The 16,399-nt window shown below is 41.0% G+C and overlaps 1 protein-coding gene across 14 annotated transcripts in view; it reads left to right on the top strand.

The window, feature by feature from the left end:
• EFCAB11 (EF-hand calcium binding domain 11) overlaps positions 1 to 16,399 on the top strand; it is a 145,180-nt gene that overhangs the window by 84,493 nt on the left and 44,288 nt on the right. For 10 of the 14 annotated variants that reach the window (XR_005363680.1, XR_005363678.1, XR_005363675.1 and 7 more), the window contains one exon: positions 2,958 to 3,518. The exons of the other annotated variants lie outside the window; for them this stretch is intronic. Coding sequence is in view for 1 of the 10 variants with exons in the window: in XM_038545534.1 (XP_038401462.1) it covers positions 2,958 to 2,961 (4 nt within the window). In the remaining 9 variants the exon portion in view is untranslated. Of the gene's footprint in view, positions 1 to 2,957; positions 3,519 to 16,399 lie in introns of those variants that run through there. 14 annotated transcript variants of the gene reach the window in all.

Genomic DNA, 16,399 nt, shown 5'->3' with positions numbered 1-16,399 from the left:
CATAATACAAGCCACACAGTACCTGTCACATAGGTGCTCAATAAATGCTAGCAAGATCCGTTTTTATACAATAGAAGAAGCTCTCTTAGCCAATTCACCAACTTACAAGAAGCTTCCAGTCCCTGTGCAGAGCAGTCCTGCAGATGCCCACAGCATGTCAAATGCTTGTAATTGGGAGGCTTGTCCCTCTATATTCATGCATTTCTGCTACAACCAACTGATGTGTTTTTGTTCCCAAGCCTATTTGTATTGTTTGTTCTCGAACCTATCTCTGCCAGTTAAATGTGTTATTGTAATTATGTGATTTAACTAAATATTAGGCAAACAGACTATAAGTACAAAAGACAGCCACTATTTCTATAAAAATTAAGTTTGGAAAGACCAAATAAAAGTCACTAAATTAAAAAAAAAAAAAAAAAGATCTGAGGTTCCTAGACCAAAAGTAGGATGGTAGTTACCAGGGGCTGAGGGGAAGGAAGGAATGGGGAGTTTGTGTCAAATGGGGACAGGGTTTCAGCTTTACAAGATGAAGAGAGTTCTGGGTTGGATGGTGGTGAAGGCTGCACAACAATGTTATGGTTAATACAACCATCTGTACATGTAGAAATGGTTAAAGATCAGGGTCACCTGGATGGCTCAGGTGGTTAAGCATCTCACTCTTGATTTCAGCTTTCAGCTCAGGTCATGATCTCAGGGGCATGAGATTGAGCCCCATGTCATCTCTGCGCTTAGCATAGAGTCTGAGATTCTCTCCCTCTCCCTCTCCCACCACACACTCTTGTACTCTTTGCTTTCTCTCTCTAATAAATATAAATATAAATATAAATATTTATAAAGAAATAGTTAAGATAGTGAATATTATGTGTATTGCAGTTTTAAAATGTTTAGAAAAAGCTGTCATATTAGCTGTGGGTGAGATATCTATTAGATTATTGGGGGTGGGGTGCGGTGGTGGAAAGGTGGGGGATATTTAGAGCGATTCTACATCTAGATATGTAGATTGTTGTCTAGTGGCCTTTCAGTTTTCATACTTTCAGGAAAACTAAAATGAGAAATCATAGGTAGTGCATTCTAGGTGTAGTTTATTCAGGAAAGGGGAGAAAGCATGCTGATCCGTGGACCTGGTCTCAAAGATGTAAGCTTTGACATAAATCACAATATCAGGGAAGAAATGCATGCTTATATTTTAAATTTAAAATTAAACACGTAAGTTATGGATGTGTCTTAGTTTGGGCCCTGGGAAACAGACTCTGAGATGGAGATATGCATGCCAGAAGTTTGTTGAGGATGCTCCTGGGACCAGGCCTGTATGGGAGCCATGGGGGCAAGGTTTATCAATGACAAATTGCAACTCTGACTTGGCCAGTTCTGTAGAACATGCTGGGCCCTCCCTCCACCCAGCAGAAATATGACAGACAGAGGGATTGGCACTTGTTCTACTGCACTGACCAGGCCTGGCTGTGGCCTGCACCTGGGGAGGGGGCCATCACCTGTAGCAAGGCAGCTTCCCCTGGCTGGAGGTGAGGCCCTTGAGGTTGTCAGCTGGAAACCTGAGCAGGTGACACTTCCAGCAGCTGAGGGGTCTGAAGGCACACTATACCATCCACAGCCTTGAATATCCATGTTCCCTGTTTCCTCTGTCTCAACAGACTTTTCAAAATTCGCCAGTTGACTCTTGGTCCAGATAAGAGCATCTTCATGATTCTGAGCAATATTCTGAAGGTCTCATTGTATTTGATCTTCTTTACATATACCAGTTGTCCCATTTGTGATATAGCAAGACTGTGTGGCTTCGAGACAACTGGCAAACGTGTGTCATGTGTTTGAAGCTGCACTGAGGTTTGGACTCTGGACTTTTAAGTACTTTCCAGTATGTATATTTGAGATTTATGAAACCTCATATTTTTGCCTCTTAAGTTTCTAGATGTTTAGGACATTTGATGATTTGGGGGGGTCAGATTCTCCCTTTTTATGCTAAAGGTTATCTTTCTCTCAAGCCCTGTGACCTTCAGGTCTTTATCTGCATATTTGTCAGTTACTCTTCCATCTGCCACAAGTAACTACCCTACCCACCCTTTTTCCTTTTACTTGAGCATTTTTCCTTTAGACCTTCATCTCTCAATCTTGACCCCCAGACTTTCAGTGTGAATGATGGCCCAGGATGTTCCAATGATCCCCAGGATGCCCAAGTGTCACTTCTAGATATACTCTGCCAATTCTTAGAACAGTTTTTGTAGTCGTTTTTGTTTATTAACCATCTTAACTATTTTTAAGTATACAGCGTAGCGGTGTTAACTGTATTCACGTTGTTATATGACCAATCTCTAGAACTTTTTTAATCTTGCAAAGCCACAACTCTGTACACATTAAACAACTCTCATTTTCCCCTTCTCCCAGTTCTTGGCAACTGCCATTCTACCTTCTGTTCCTACAAGTTAGACTATTTGAGGTTCTTCGTATGAGTAAATTCCTACAGCATTATTCTTTTTTGACTGGCTTATTTAACTTGACGTCACGTCCTGGAGGTTCATCCACATTGTGTTGGAATGTCCTTCCTTTTAAACACTGAATAATACTCCACTGTACGAGTACACCACATGTGTTTGTCCATCTATCGGAGGACAGTTGGGTTGCTTCTATCTTTTGACTATTGTGAACTACACTGCTATGAACATGGCTATACAAGTCTTTGTTAATCTTTAAATACACACTTTTTTTTTTTTCTGTCAGCTTGCTTTGCCTCAAATTGTAAATGCTAAAGAGCAATTCTGAATCCCTTTGCAAGTGTGACCATAAATGGAGCACAAAGACTCCAATTACCCCACAGTGTCTATTTTCCTTTCGCGTTTTGGCGCGTGCTGACATTTTAGTAGGAATACTATTCAGTCTCATTTATACTTAGCCCTTCATTTAGCCATGCTTTGTTGTTTCCTTGGTTTCAAATTTTATCTCCTTAGGTGAATTGGGAACTGAAGCCTTTCATTTGACTTGTGATCTTGTACATTCTGGAAGCTCATACATGTAATCGTGGAACAGATAAAGCAGCTGGAGGAAATCTTTCCTGAACAAAACCCAAGTGGGGCATTTGGGTGTAAGCCAAGATTCCAGCAGCTACAGAGGGAGATGTGAAAAGGCTGCCTACATTACAGCACCAACAAATCACTTCAGGCCCGATAGGAATGTCCTTTAGGTAATGATCAGATAGAGGGTAGGGACCTTTACACATTTAACTGCCTGCCCACAAAGTAAAGTGTTTACTGTAACCTCCCAAGGTCTCTCCACCAAAAAGTTAATTCTATGATCTACCTGAAGGAAGAACAGTATTGTGAGTGACTTGGTGGCCTCAACATAAATGGAAATTCTGAGTCTGCTTAGTCTAAACCCAGCCTCCCACTAAGTTACCATGAGGTCCTAGGCAAGACACTGTGTCTGTAACTCCCTAGGGTTCCATTCCTCCAACCAAACTTCAGATCTGTAATGCAAATTTAGCTACTAAACAATAGCCAATAATAACAAATGAAGTCCTGTGTTAACTGCCTCTTCTTACAGGAGAAATATTATTGTTCAAAGTGGTCTAATAATTAAGTAAAATTTCACTGGACATTTTGAAAAGATTGGTTATTCATTTTATACACACACATGCACGCATATATACATACATACATATATCCGGATTGACACATACAAAAGCAGAAGTTTGGATGAAGGCAGATTTTTTAAAAATGTAAGGGAGTGTTCCAAGTTCTTAACCATTTATTAGTTCATTCAGCCAACGTTACCAATTAGCTAGAGTAGCACAAGAGACACATGAGGGCTCTTTAGACATCCTTTCTGGGTGCCTGGGTGACTCAGTCAGGTGCAAAACTCTTGGTTTTGGCTTAGGTTGTGGTCTTAGAACTGTGAGATTGAGCCCTATGACCAGCTCCCCACTCAGTAGGGAGTGTGCTCGGGGGTCCTCTCCCTCCACTCCTCTGTCCCTACCCCTCTCAAATCAATAAATAAATATTAAAAAGAATCCTTTCTGGGGCCCATCTTCAGAGTTTCTGAATCAGGAGATAGTGTAGTGGGCCTGAAAAATGTGCACATGTAACAGGAGCCCCCGAGTAATACTGATATTGCTGGTATGCAAACCATAACTGTGAGTATGACAGGTGTGGAGACACTAAAAATGCCAAAGTGAAGAAGATACAATCATGTCTATAAGGCAGATAGGATTCATATGAATTTTCTACAGTGTGATGAACCACATTGTATCACTGTGTGTGCATGCACATGTGTGCTTTAAAGGCATTGCAGAGAATGCAGCACCTACAAAATTACAGAGAACTGAAACCACATGACATGTTCAGGGACATAGAATTTGCATTTCCAGAGCCAAGAGCTCAGAGCTGGCCCCTGGGTGGTGTGGGGTAGAAGGGCATGGAGGTGAAGGGAAACATGCAGTGAGGAAGATGCCAAGAACTAGGTAGAACTCTGATCATAATGGGTCTGTGCAGCCTAAGGAATTTGGTTGTTTCCTTGACCTGGTGATGAAGGGAATGAAAAAGAAACATGGAGATTCACAAGAATCACAATTCTCACAAGGATTCACAAGGAATCACAAGGGAAACATGGAGATTCACAAGGAGGTAGAGTGAACAAAAGTATAGAATTGGGCCAAATATAATTTAGTTAATCCAATAATCTTGCTGAAATAACACTGCAGCTGAAAGTGAACCTCAGGGCAGCCCCGGTGGCTCAGTGGTTTAGCGCAATCTTCAGTCCAAGGCCTGATCCTGGAGACCCGGGATCGAGTCCCACGTCGGGCTCCCTGCATGGAGCCTGCTTCTCCCTCTGCCTGTGTCTCTGCCTCTCTCTCTCTCTCTCTCTCTCTCTCTCTCTCTGTCTCTCATGAATAAATAAATAAAAGCTTAAAAAAAAAAAAGAAAGAAAGAAAGTGAACCTCTCTGGAGTCTGGTTTCTTCAGTTCTGGTAATTGTTTTGTACACCAGATGGTGATTTACATGTTCTTCAAAATTACCTGTTTTCCATTGTTTTTGAGATTCTTTTTCCATCTAATGACTACTCAGCCAGTTGTCCTTGTCCAAAATTGTTTATAGTGAACAACTGGACTACAAAGATATTAACAATAAAAATATCTTACAAAAATAGGCCTTTTTATTACAGAAGCAATGCATGCTTACTACAAAAAACTATAGACAAATAACAACAACAACAAAAAAAACCCAACAACTCCCATAATTACATCTATTATTTAGAAAATCACTGCTAAAACCTCTGGAGACTAACCTCCCGGGTCCTTTTCTATATCCATGTGCACTTTTCCAAATTGAAATAGGGTCATACCATATGTTCTAAAAACTTGCAGGACGTGTTGAAGCATTCTGCTGGTTGTTGGACACATGCGCAATTCCAACTTGATTCTCATTGTTTGACATTGGGTTTGCCAAGTATCCCCTTCGATGGGTGTGTCTCCGCAGAAAGTTGAGGAAGGGGAATCAGCCAAGCAACAATGGTGGGGTGAAGGGAAGAACATTCCAGGCCCAAGCAGAGACCTAAGGTGGGAAGACCTTGGCACCTGAGGAATGGAAAGTCTTCCGTGCAGCCCAGAGGACTGCAGGCTGCAGAAATTGAAGCCTTGCCGCCAACAGCCTGTACTTGGATGTCCCGGGCAATGATCGGCCAGACTTAAGTTACTCCAGAAAAGGGTAAAGAGAGACGAAACCTGTAGCCTACCACTAAACAGTATTCTTTTCCAACCAGATTGTTTTAACACACTGTTGTTTTTACCAACTTGATTTTGACGAAGTTGTTTTTGGCAAATTGCTTTCCATCCAACTATCCAGATCACAATTAGCAGGATTGGGGGGCTTACTGGATCCAGCAGTGTGCTGGAGCTGGCTTATGCAGGCTCCCAAGCCAGTTCTGCCCATCTTTGCCCCCCTCACATTCAGTGATGTCCCCCTGGCAACTTGAAATCAGCAAAATGTACAAATCAGGAGATTTTCCTCCCCTGCCCCATGAAAACCATTTCCCCAGTACACCACTGGATGTAGCTGAGTGAGACAGAAGAAAAGCAAAATAAATGTCCTGGGTTTCAGCTTGGGACCCAAACACTGAAGTGGTAAACCAATGCTAGCAGCAGTCACTTTGGAGTCAGAAGGGCCAGGATTTGAATCCTGTCATTTTCCTGCCACTTCCAACAGGGTAATTAACTTCTCCAAGCCTCAGGGTTTTTTTTGTTTTGTTTTGTTTTGTTTTTAATGTGTAAAACAGGGTCACTAATATTTAACTTACAGATTAGTTATAAAAATGGATCCTTGAGAGATAGAAGCTATTATGATGATTACTGTAATGAAGGAGGAACATGAGGGCATTAAGTTGATTTTGTAATTTGAGTTGAAGTTTGAGTTGCTTTGGGAGTTTTAAGTAGAGAATCCTATAATAACAATCACTAACATTATCGAGTGTTAATTACATGCTTCTCCATGCATTATTTAATTTAATCCTCAAGAGAACTCTAAGAGGTAGATACGAGTGATATCATTACCCCCATTCTATAGTTAAGAAGCCTGAGGCTTAAGTGAGGTAACTTAACTGGTCAGTGCAGACAGGAGTTGGAATGCAGGCTTATCTGAGTTCAGAGTCTGTGTTCTTAACCAATGTGCCTATGGGGTCTCCACTCAGCAGGGGCATCTGGGCTCCATGGTATTAGTTTATGAATCCTATGAGTTGTTGAAGTCCTAGGTTTGTTTAAATGCAGTCATGCTAGAAGGGTCTATACAGTAAGAGGAGTATGAGGGAGCTCTGGTATTTAAAAGGCAAGATGAGAATTTAGAAGAGGAAGCAAATGCGGGGCTCTTGAGTGGCTCATGCAGGTAAGCGTCCAACTTGTGATCTCAGGGTCATGGGATTAAGCCCCACGTTGGGCTCCATGCTCAGCTTGGAGTCTACTTGAGATTCTTTCTCCCTCTGTCCTCCCACACACACATGCTCTTGCTCACTCTCAAAAATAAATCTTAAAAAAAAAAGAAAGAAAAGCAATGTCAGTTTGACATGCCACAGGGAAATCAGAAAATGTAAGAATTAAAAATGATTCCTTGGATTTGGCTATATGAAAAGCATTGATAAATCTCAACAAAAGCAGTGTGGGTAAAAGATCATGGAAACAGAGGCCAGCTTGCTTTGGGTTAAGGAGTGAATTGATGATGAGGATGTAGAGGAAACTGGTGTAAACTACTTTTGGAGAATAAGATGCTACAGAAGTAATTTGGAATCCAGGGAGATATTTCACAACATATATATGTGTTGGGAAGAAATAGTGAGTAGAAGTGAAGGCATAGGAACATGATTGAAGAAGCCAAGTCCTTTAGGAGGCAAGAGGAATGGGATAGAAAGCCTGATTGAAGAACTATGACTGGGTCCATACTGGATTTGGGTTTTGTAGGCTGCATGGGATAGAAGAAGAAGAAAGCAGAGCATTGAGGAAGATGGTCCACATAGCTAAAGTCATGGCATCATGGGCTCTAGGCCAGATAGAGAATAAGTAAAACCAGATAGGCATCTGTAGACTGAGAGAATGTTGAGTGGCCAGGGTCCTAGGAGTTCCAGAAGATACTGAAAGGCAGTTGGGAATCACAGAGCAATAGAACTATAAGAGTAGGGGAGCTGTGTATGGTGAATGGGATCTTGATACTGGATAATTCACATGCAGAGAAGTTCTATGTAGTTGACAAAGCCCCTAGTCTACCATAGAAGGTTGGTCTTGCAGCAGGTTAGAGAACTTCACATTCATCAGCATTGAGGAAATCAAGGGACTCTAGGCCTAGAGTTGTGATTGAGACCTGACATCGGTATCCTCTTGAGTCTTCACCCGACAAGACTGCATCTTCTCATAATTCTTTGTTATTCATCCAGATGTTTATGCTTAACAGTGTCCCTCCCAGTTAGGGCGTAAACACTCCTGGTGAAGAATGACATATTCTTTAATTGGTGTCTGAGAGATCTGATTGAATCTTCTACTATGTCTCAGGATCCTCTCCCTGGGATGGGCAGGGAACGAATATAAAAGTCCTAGGTTCATTTCTTCTCCCTTTAGGAGATGCACAGCTTACACTTTCAGAGCAATAATATGAATAAGAGTAGTTGTCATTTGTTAAGCACCTGCTACATGCCAACTACTGTACTCAGTACTTTATGTAGATTATATCTTTATAGCCTTATAACAGCTCAACAAGATGGGTAGAGATTAGAACACTCCCTTGCCCAGGGTCACTCAGCCCATAAGTGACGGAGCTAATATTCAAACTCAAGCAGTCTGCCTCCAGAACTTCAAGATCCTCACTATGAAAAACTGCCTCTCAGTGCCTGGGAGACCCAGGTCAGCCTCATGTTGGACATCAGTGTATCCCTGTTTGTGAAGGAAGAGGAAAGTAGCCACCCAGGAGAGCCCTTGTCCTTGTCCCATAGACACACTCTTGGAACTAAGGCTCCTGACTGGCCTCTATCTCTCCATTGTCAGCCTGCTTCCCTCTGGAGCATAACTCTTGTGCCTTTGAGTAGCTATCACCCCTGTGGTTCTGTCCCCCGCCCTCCCCCCCGCCCCCGACAGTACCCCTCACTGCCAGGGCCAGCGTGCAGTGTCTTCCCAAAGCCACCTTGAAGTTAAACCTCTGGGCTCTTCTTGCAAGGGAGCTGAGGAATGACACAAAGGGCATTTCATTCTATCACTGACTCTTAGAAATATTGGAAGGTTGTTTCACACAGATAGATACATTACTGTGATAGAGCTTGGCTATTCAAAGTACAAGGAAGCCTTAGTGTAAGAATGTTCAGAAAAGTAATAGAGGTGTACAAGGAGAAGAAAGCATTTCTTTTGTAATGACAAAAATGATTTGTTCAAATGGGAAGGACCTCCTTGAAAATCATATTAATTTGCTTCTAAATTAATTTACTATTTTTTGAAAGCTGGTTTCAGCAAATGATATCTTGTCCTGTACATGCCCAGCTCCAACTTTTGAATTTAAAAGATGCATTTACCAAAGTCTCATACTTGAATGAACTTCTGATGCATAATCAGAAAGTACTGATGGAAGAGAAATGGATGAGCATACATTTTTAAAACTGTTCTATGTTGGGCATTTCTTTTAGCATCTATTCATCGACCAGTAGACTTTTTTATTTTGATCCGTATCTTTAAAAGTAAAAGGATATTTCACCTTATCTTTCAAGAAGAAAAACAGCAAAACAGTTTTTACTTTCAAAGTTAGGTATCTTCCTAAAATCACTCTGTACCCAATCTCTCTAATCCCCCTGCCCCACTGCCTCCTCCATTATTCAAGACACAGAGCTAGTAAGAAGTTAACTTGGAGGGACACCTGGGTGGCTCAGTGGTTAAGTGTATCTGCCTTCGGCTCGGGGCGTGATCCCAGAGTCCCAGGATCGGGTCCCACATTGGGTTTCCTGCATGGAGCCTGCTTTTCCCTCTGCCTGTGTCTCTGCCTCTGTGTGTGTGTTTCTCTCATGAATAAATAAATAAAATCTGTAATTTAAAAAAAGAAGTAAACTTGGATAGTCTACTCCAGAATGGTCCAGAAAAAATACCAAGGAGGGTTTACCCTACTCCTTACTATGGGATCGAAGGCCAGAAGGCTGATATCCAAAACTGGGTCCCAGAAATAATAACAAAAATGAAGCCAGGGAATTGAGTTGCAACCAGGATTTAATTACAGCCCAGGTCCCAGCACCCATGGGTTAAGGCAAAACCAAACATTGGGTGGGAGGAAGCCACCAAGAAGTCCCAGAGTAGATAGCAGAAGAATTAGCTATACAGAAGGTTCTCAGGATGGAGTTAAGGCCAGGGCCTCCACCAGTGTTGTCACAGGCACCCAAGCTGGCTTCTGCTTCCTTCCTTGTGTCATTCATCTAGCCCAGAGGTTCCCGATGGGTGGTCTGTGAGGTCAAGACTATTTTCCTGATGCTAAGGCACTGTTTATCTTGTTTCACTCAGTTGACATTTACATTGATACTACATTTACATTGATATGGTGCATCTTCTTATGTTTAAAACATAAAACTGCATGAGTTTTTTTCCCTATTTTTAACATGATAGTAGCACCAAACTGTACCTAGTAATCATTGTATTCTTTATCACCTTACCCTCAGAGTTTTTTTTTTTAAATCAGTTTCACTTAAGAATATCCTAGTGAAGCAATAAGAATTATTTTATTAAATCTCAACCCTCAAATGCACGTCTTTTTAATATCCTCAGAAGTATACGTACAGCATTCCTGTTAACATGCTGAAGCACTGTGGTTATCTCCAGGAAAAGCTCTTGCACAATTGTTTAAATTGAGATCTGAACTGGCTAGTGTTTTAATGAAACAGTATTTTTATTTGAAAGAATGACTGACAAACTCTCATTTTTCAGACTTGAGTATTTGGTCAGCATTTTCTTAAAAATGAACCAAGTGAGCTTGTCATTTCAAGAAAAACAACTGACAGCGTTTGTTGCCAATGATAAAATTCGAGCTTTCAAGTGAAAATTGGAATTTGGGAAACTTGTATCCACCACTGTGAGCTTGACAGTTTCTCAATACTTAAAGACTGTTCTGGTGAATGCAATGGTGATATTAACAAATGTGATTTTTTATATTGTATAATGAAATGTGTTAACATTTAGAAGATCTGTGTAACTCAGTGAATTAATATTTTTTCAGACAACCAATGCCTGATGTTACAAAATCATGCTTGGGTAAAAGATCTATTGAAAATACAAGATATGCCACTGGAATTTAATGTAACAAAGTATGAAAAGTTAATTGATAAGGTTTCAAATTCTACATTGCAGCCGGCCTTTAAGAAGCTTCACTTAATTGAGTTACAGTGTAGTATCAGAAAAGAATATCTGCAATTATCTGAAAGGACTACTTACCCTTTCAGCTACATGTCTGTGTGAAGCTATATTTTTCTTTGCACACTATACCCATATCACCACAAAGGGAATCCAGAAGCAGATAGAGAATCTAGCTGTAATATGTTAAATAATACATTGAAAAGACTGCACAAATGTAAAATTTCTTCTCACGGTTTTTTGTTTTGTTTGATTTTGGAAAGTTTACTTAGTCTCCATAAAAGCACAATTTATGTTAAAATGCAATGAAATTATTGTCAATTTTTTATGAAGTAAGATTTTGAAATTTTCTGAGCTATAATTTCTGGTGTGACAAATACTGATAGATGAAGCCCATATAAGCAGAAGCTCTTTAGGATTCCCAATACTTAAGAGTGTAAGGGAATCCTAAAGCTACACAGTTGTGAGAACCACTGATCTAGCCCCTACCATGACCTGGTCCTAGGCTCGTGCCTGGATCGTGTGGTATACTGCACATATATGTGGACCTTGCCCCCAGAGAATAGTCACCTAAAATCAAACAGATAATTCCCATGGAGTGTGGTAAGTGCAGTGATAGGAGAAGCAGCAGGTGATATGGGAGCATACTGCTGGAGCACCTGGCCCTGTCAGGAAGACTTTCAGCAGGAAGTAATGTTTCTTGATTCTTGAAGGATGAATAAGAGTTAGCTAGGGGAAGAAGAGCAGTTGATTGCTTTGGATACATGGAAAAGCATGTACAAAGGTCTCCCCACAAGAGATCATGGCTTCATTGCAGAAATGAAAGAAGTCGAGTGCAATTGGAGCACACAGCAGAGGGGTGACAAGATATGAAGCTGAGCTAGAGGACAGCAGCCAGAGTATGAGGGGCTTTTGTGAGATCAGGTGTGAGGACCTCCTCCTAGGAGAAATGGAGCATCCTGGAGGGTTTTAAGAAAGGAGAGTGACATGGGGATGCCTGAGTGGCTCAGTGGTTGAGTGTCTGCCTTTGGCCGGTTGAGTGCCTGCCTTTGGCCCAGGGCGTGATCCCGGATTCCTGGGTTTGAGTCCCGCATCGGGCTCCTTGCATTGAGCCTGCTTCTCCCTCTGCCTGTGTCTCTGCCTCTCTCTCCTTGTGTCTCTCATGAATAAATAAATAAAATGTTTAAAAAAATAAAAAAGAAAGGAGAGTGACATCAGATTGCATTTTAGACAGCTCTCTCTTGACCATAGAGAATGGACCTCTAGAGGTGGGGGGACTGGTTAGGGGTCATTGTGGCAATCAGAGAGTTGATGGACTATGGTATGGCTGAGGTGTTGGAGAAATGTGGGTGGATTTAAGAGGTATTTTCATGGTGAAGTTTACAGATCTAGGTAAATAGATTGGCTGCAGTTAGAGAGGAGTGGGAGAGGCATCAAGATTGAATCTGGGTTTCAGATTTCACACCTGGGAGTAATGATAATGTTCATTGACAGAGGGAATGTAAGAAGTACAGGATTAAAAAGATGGATGGGGGATCCCTAGGTGGCTCAGTGGTTTAGCGCCTGCCTTTGGCCCAGGGCGTGATCCTCGATCCTGGATCTAGTCCCACATCGGGCTCCCTGCATAGAGCCTGCTTCTCCCTCTCCCTGTGTCTCTGCCTCTTTCTCTCTCTCTCTCTCTTTCTCTCCGTGTCTCTCATGAGTAAATAAATAAAATCTTAAAAAAAAAAAAAAAAAGGAGATGGATGGATTCCATTTGGACCACTTCGGGCTGTCCAAGAGAAGACCACTCAGCATTTAGATATGGAGTTCTAAAGTCACGGGGGTGGCAGAGCTGGACTAGACACATAGATTTTGAGTCATCAGCATATGAATTGTAACTGAAGCCAGGGGCTGAGTAAGATCTCTCAGGGAGAGAATTTAAACAAAGGAAGACTGCCTAAGAAAGAACCATAGAGAATACCAACAATGAGAGGATGTACATAGGTGCCCAAAGAATTAAAGGAATCCAAAGACAGATGTGGTTATTGAGATGGAGGGAGTCGAGTTTCAAGAATGGAGGAAGGATCAGTCATGACCAGTGTTGTCAAGAGGTCAGTAAGATGAGCACTAAGAGTATCTTTTTGATTTAGCAACAAGGAAGTAGTTGTTGAGTAATTGACTATATCTAGAACAATGTCAGTGCAGTGGGAGGCTCTCAATAGCTTGAAAAGTGAGGAACAAGAGAGGAGAGAGGGTTGGTGGAGGGGAAAGGGGAGAAGATTGCAGAGGGTGTGGGAGACGGGGAAAATGGAGAGAGATTGATTTGAGAATATTATAATTCTGTGGGGAGGAGCCCATTAGAGACAGAAGGTTGAAGATACAAGAGAAGGGGAAATCAAAAGAGCCAGAAGGGAAGGAGATTTGGAGAGCAGGTGGAGGGAAGCCAGGTCTCCAACAGGGAACCATGCTTCAATCAAGGCATGATGTGGGGAGAGCATTAGCTGAAAAAACTGAGAGCATGGAATAGTTTAGAAATGGAAATTCCAGGGCACTTAGGTGACTCAGTTGGTTAAGTGTCTTGATTCTTGGTTTCCACTCAGATCATGATCTCAGGGTCATGAGATCAAGCCTCATGTCAGGTTGCATGCTCAGTGTGGATCCTGCTTAAGATTCCCTCTCTTCTTTCGCCTCTCCCCTACTCTCCCTCTCTAAAAAAAAAAAAAAAAAGAAAAGAAAAAGAAAAGAAAGAACTGGAAATTCCATGATGCTCAGTGGAAAGGTTTAGATGGAGAAGAACAGTGGGAGTTTGGGTCAAAGGAGAAAAAACACAGAGCGGTGTAAGGAAAATAAAAGATTGCAAGGCCACAGGGGCTCACCAGAGTGACCAAGCTTACAATTATGAGGAAGCAGGCAAGATGTACCGAGAGCTGTGTCTCGTTTTCAATATTGGTAATTTAATTACAGCAATCTTATCTTTTTATACAATGATGCATTTTTATATCACAACCTAAAAATTACTCTCAACAATAGTGATTTTTTTTTTTTTTTTTTTTTTACTGAAACATTATTTTCTGGCCAATTCAAATTATCCTTATGTGTTTCTGTTGTTTACTTTTATGTTCACCAGGTTAAATCTTCAGTTATGCTACTGCCATTAAGAGTTTCCTATGTAGAAAAATCTATTCATTATGAACACATTTATTGCTTCATTGAGTTGCCTATTTAAAATGCAGAGAACCACAAATTAAATGTAGTGCTTTTCCATTTTAAAAAAAAGCGGATGAATGGGTACCATTTTCTTGAATACATCATGTTTGTCTTACATAATTAACAGTCCAGATTCATAGGCTAACAGATGCCAGTTCTTGCTTGTTTTGATATTTGTTCCTTATTGAAAGGGATGCTTCCTAAGACTTGGGTGTGCCATGTTCTGCATCAGAGAGAATGATAAGGCAGATGTAATAGAGACAGTTGCTTGTAGGGGTCAGCTAAGTGGTCATCAGAGAGGTTGGTCTCCAAAATCTATTTCTCTGGGGCTAATTATACAAAGTATAAAACAATTTCTTCACTGAAATTGTAAAATAAAATATCTCAAGCAGCTTCCATATAAGATTAACCCATTAAATACTTCCAGATTCTAAGTCTACAGCCCTCTACTCAGTATGCATTGTATATAGAACTTTGGTGTTTGTTTCAGATACTTTCTTTAATGACCTATCCTAATGCCTCTTAATATATCTGTGTTGACTATGTGTAAATGTGGACGATAGTGTAGTACCAGGGCACCGTTAAATGAGCAATCTGCCATTAATGCTTGGTGGATCTAATCTGGAGGTCAGTTTACTTTTCAACTTATTGTTATTGTAACCCCAAAGGGGCCTTGTGTTCCAACTCTAAAGCCATATAATGGATTCTCCTGTTGGCAAAGCTGTAGCAGGCTAATGGAGATAACTTCGTCTTTGATACCACATGATACCACCTAATCCTACAAGGCCCACAGCACTATGATCTCTGTGAGAAACACAAGCCCCTCTATTCTCTCTGGTTGTCTCATCCCATTCTACTTGGATCTTCATTTGTTCTGATCAACCTTCACTTCCCCCATCCTTCAGACTTTCAAAGGACATCCCTGGAATCCTTTTTTGCCATCATAAATGAACTTTCCCACATCCTTAACTGGCAAGTGAAACCTTGCATCTGCCTTCTTGCCTAAGCTGACATTTGACTCTTCCATGAGAGCTTTGCCCAGTTGGTCTTTTGAACACAATGCTGTTTGGAGACCGTCATTTCTCACCCTGTGATAAACCCTGCTCTTTTGACCATTCTGCCCTCTGGCTGATTTTCCTTCCATGTGCATAGCACTGTCACCTACCAACATCCAGGTCACATGCATCACATAGAGCCTCCCCCAGACCCAAAGTCCCAACATTACCTGGGGGCTTCCCAGCACTTTAGCTTTTCAGTTCCTCCACTCTCCCAGTTCCAATAAGCTTCATCTCCATCACGTCAGCTCTCTGCTCCCTTAGCTGTACCCTGGATCACTACCAGGAAGTGCAGCATCTCTAAAATCTTACATCTAGTTAGCTAGCTGTTTTCCATGAGTCAGGACCTCTGATAAAATATTGGGTAGTAGGGATGGTTAGTGGTATCTCTATTGTGTTTCTGACTTTTCATAGAAACATTTCTACAGTCTCACCATTTAGTGTGATGCTTCTATAGGCCTTGGCTAGAAGGGAAAATCTCTTATATTCAGAATCTGCTCAATTTTTCCATTGTAAATAGGCATTGGGCTACTTTGAATGTTTTTTTCCTATGCATTTGAGATGCTTATGTTGGTTTTCTCCCTTAATCTGATATTTGCAGCACTAAATAGTTTCTCCTCCACTTTTTCTCTCTTTCTGAAACTTCTTTTAGTGTAATGTCTGTGCTTTCTCTTCCATCATCTATGTATCCTTAATTTTCTTTTCAGTTTTCCACCTTCCTTTTTTGGATCCCCACACTGCATTCTGAGAGATTTCCTCAGTTTTGTCTTCTAGTTCATTAAATCTCCTTTAAGCTGTGTCAAAGTTGGCAATTGTATTTGCTCATTTCAAGATTTTCAGTTGGTTCCTTTTTATTTCTATATCTTCTTATTTCATAACCTTTAAAAATATTTTTAATAAAGATGTAACTGATAACAATAAATTAGCTTGGGGTTTGCAACATAACTTAGATATTTGTATACATTGCAAAATAATCACCACAAAGTTTTTTTTTTTTTTCACCACAAAGTTTAGTGAACATCCATTACCTTCCATAGTTATAAGAAATTGTTTTCTTCTTATGATAAGGACTTGTAAGATCCCTTTTCTTTTTTTTAAAGATTTATTTATTTATTTATTTGTTCAAGATAGAGAGAGAGATAGAGAGAGAGAGAGGCAGAGACACAGGCAGAGGGAGAAGCAGGCTCCATGCTGGGAGCCTGACACGGGACTCGATCCCGGGACTCCAGGATTGTGCCCTGGGCCAAAGGCAGGCGCTAAACCTCTGAACCATCCAGGGATCCTCTAAGATCCCTTTTCTTAA

The sequence above is a fragment of the Canis lupus genome, chromosome 8 (assembly GCF_011100685.1).
Source record: "Canis lupus familiaris isolate Mischka breed German Shepherd chromosome 8, alternate assembly UU_Cfam_GSD_1.0, whole genome shotgun sequence".
NCBI lineage: Eukaryota > Metazoa > Chordata > Mammalia > Carnivora > Canidae > Canis > Canis lupus.
The sequence above is the reverse complement of the archived record's forward strand: the minus strand, read 5'-3'. Positions and strand labels throughout refer to the sequence as shown.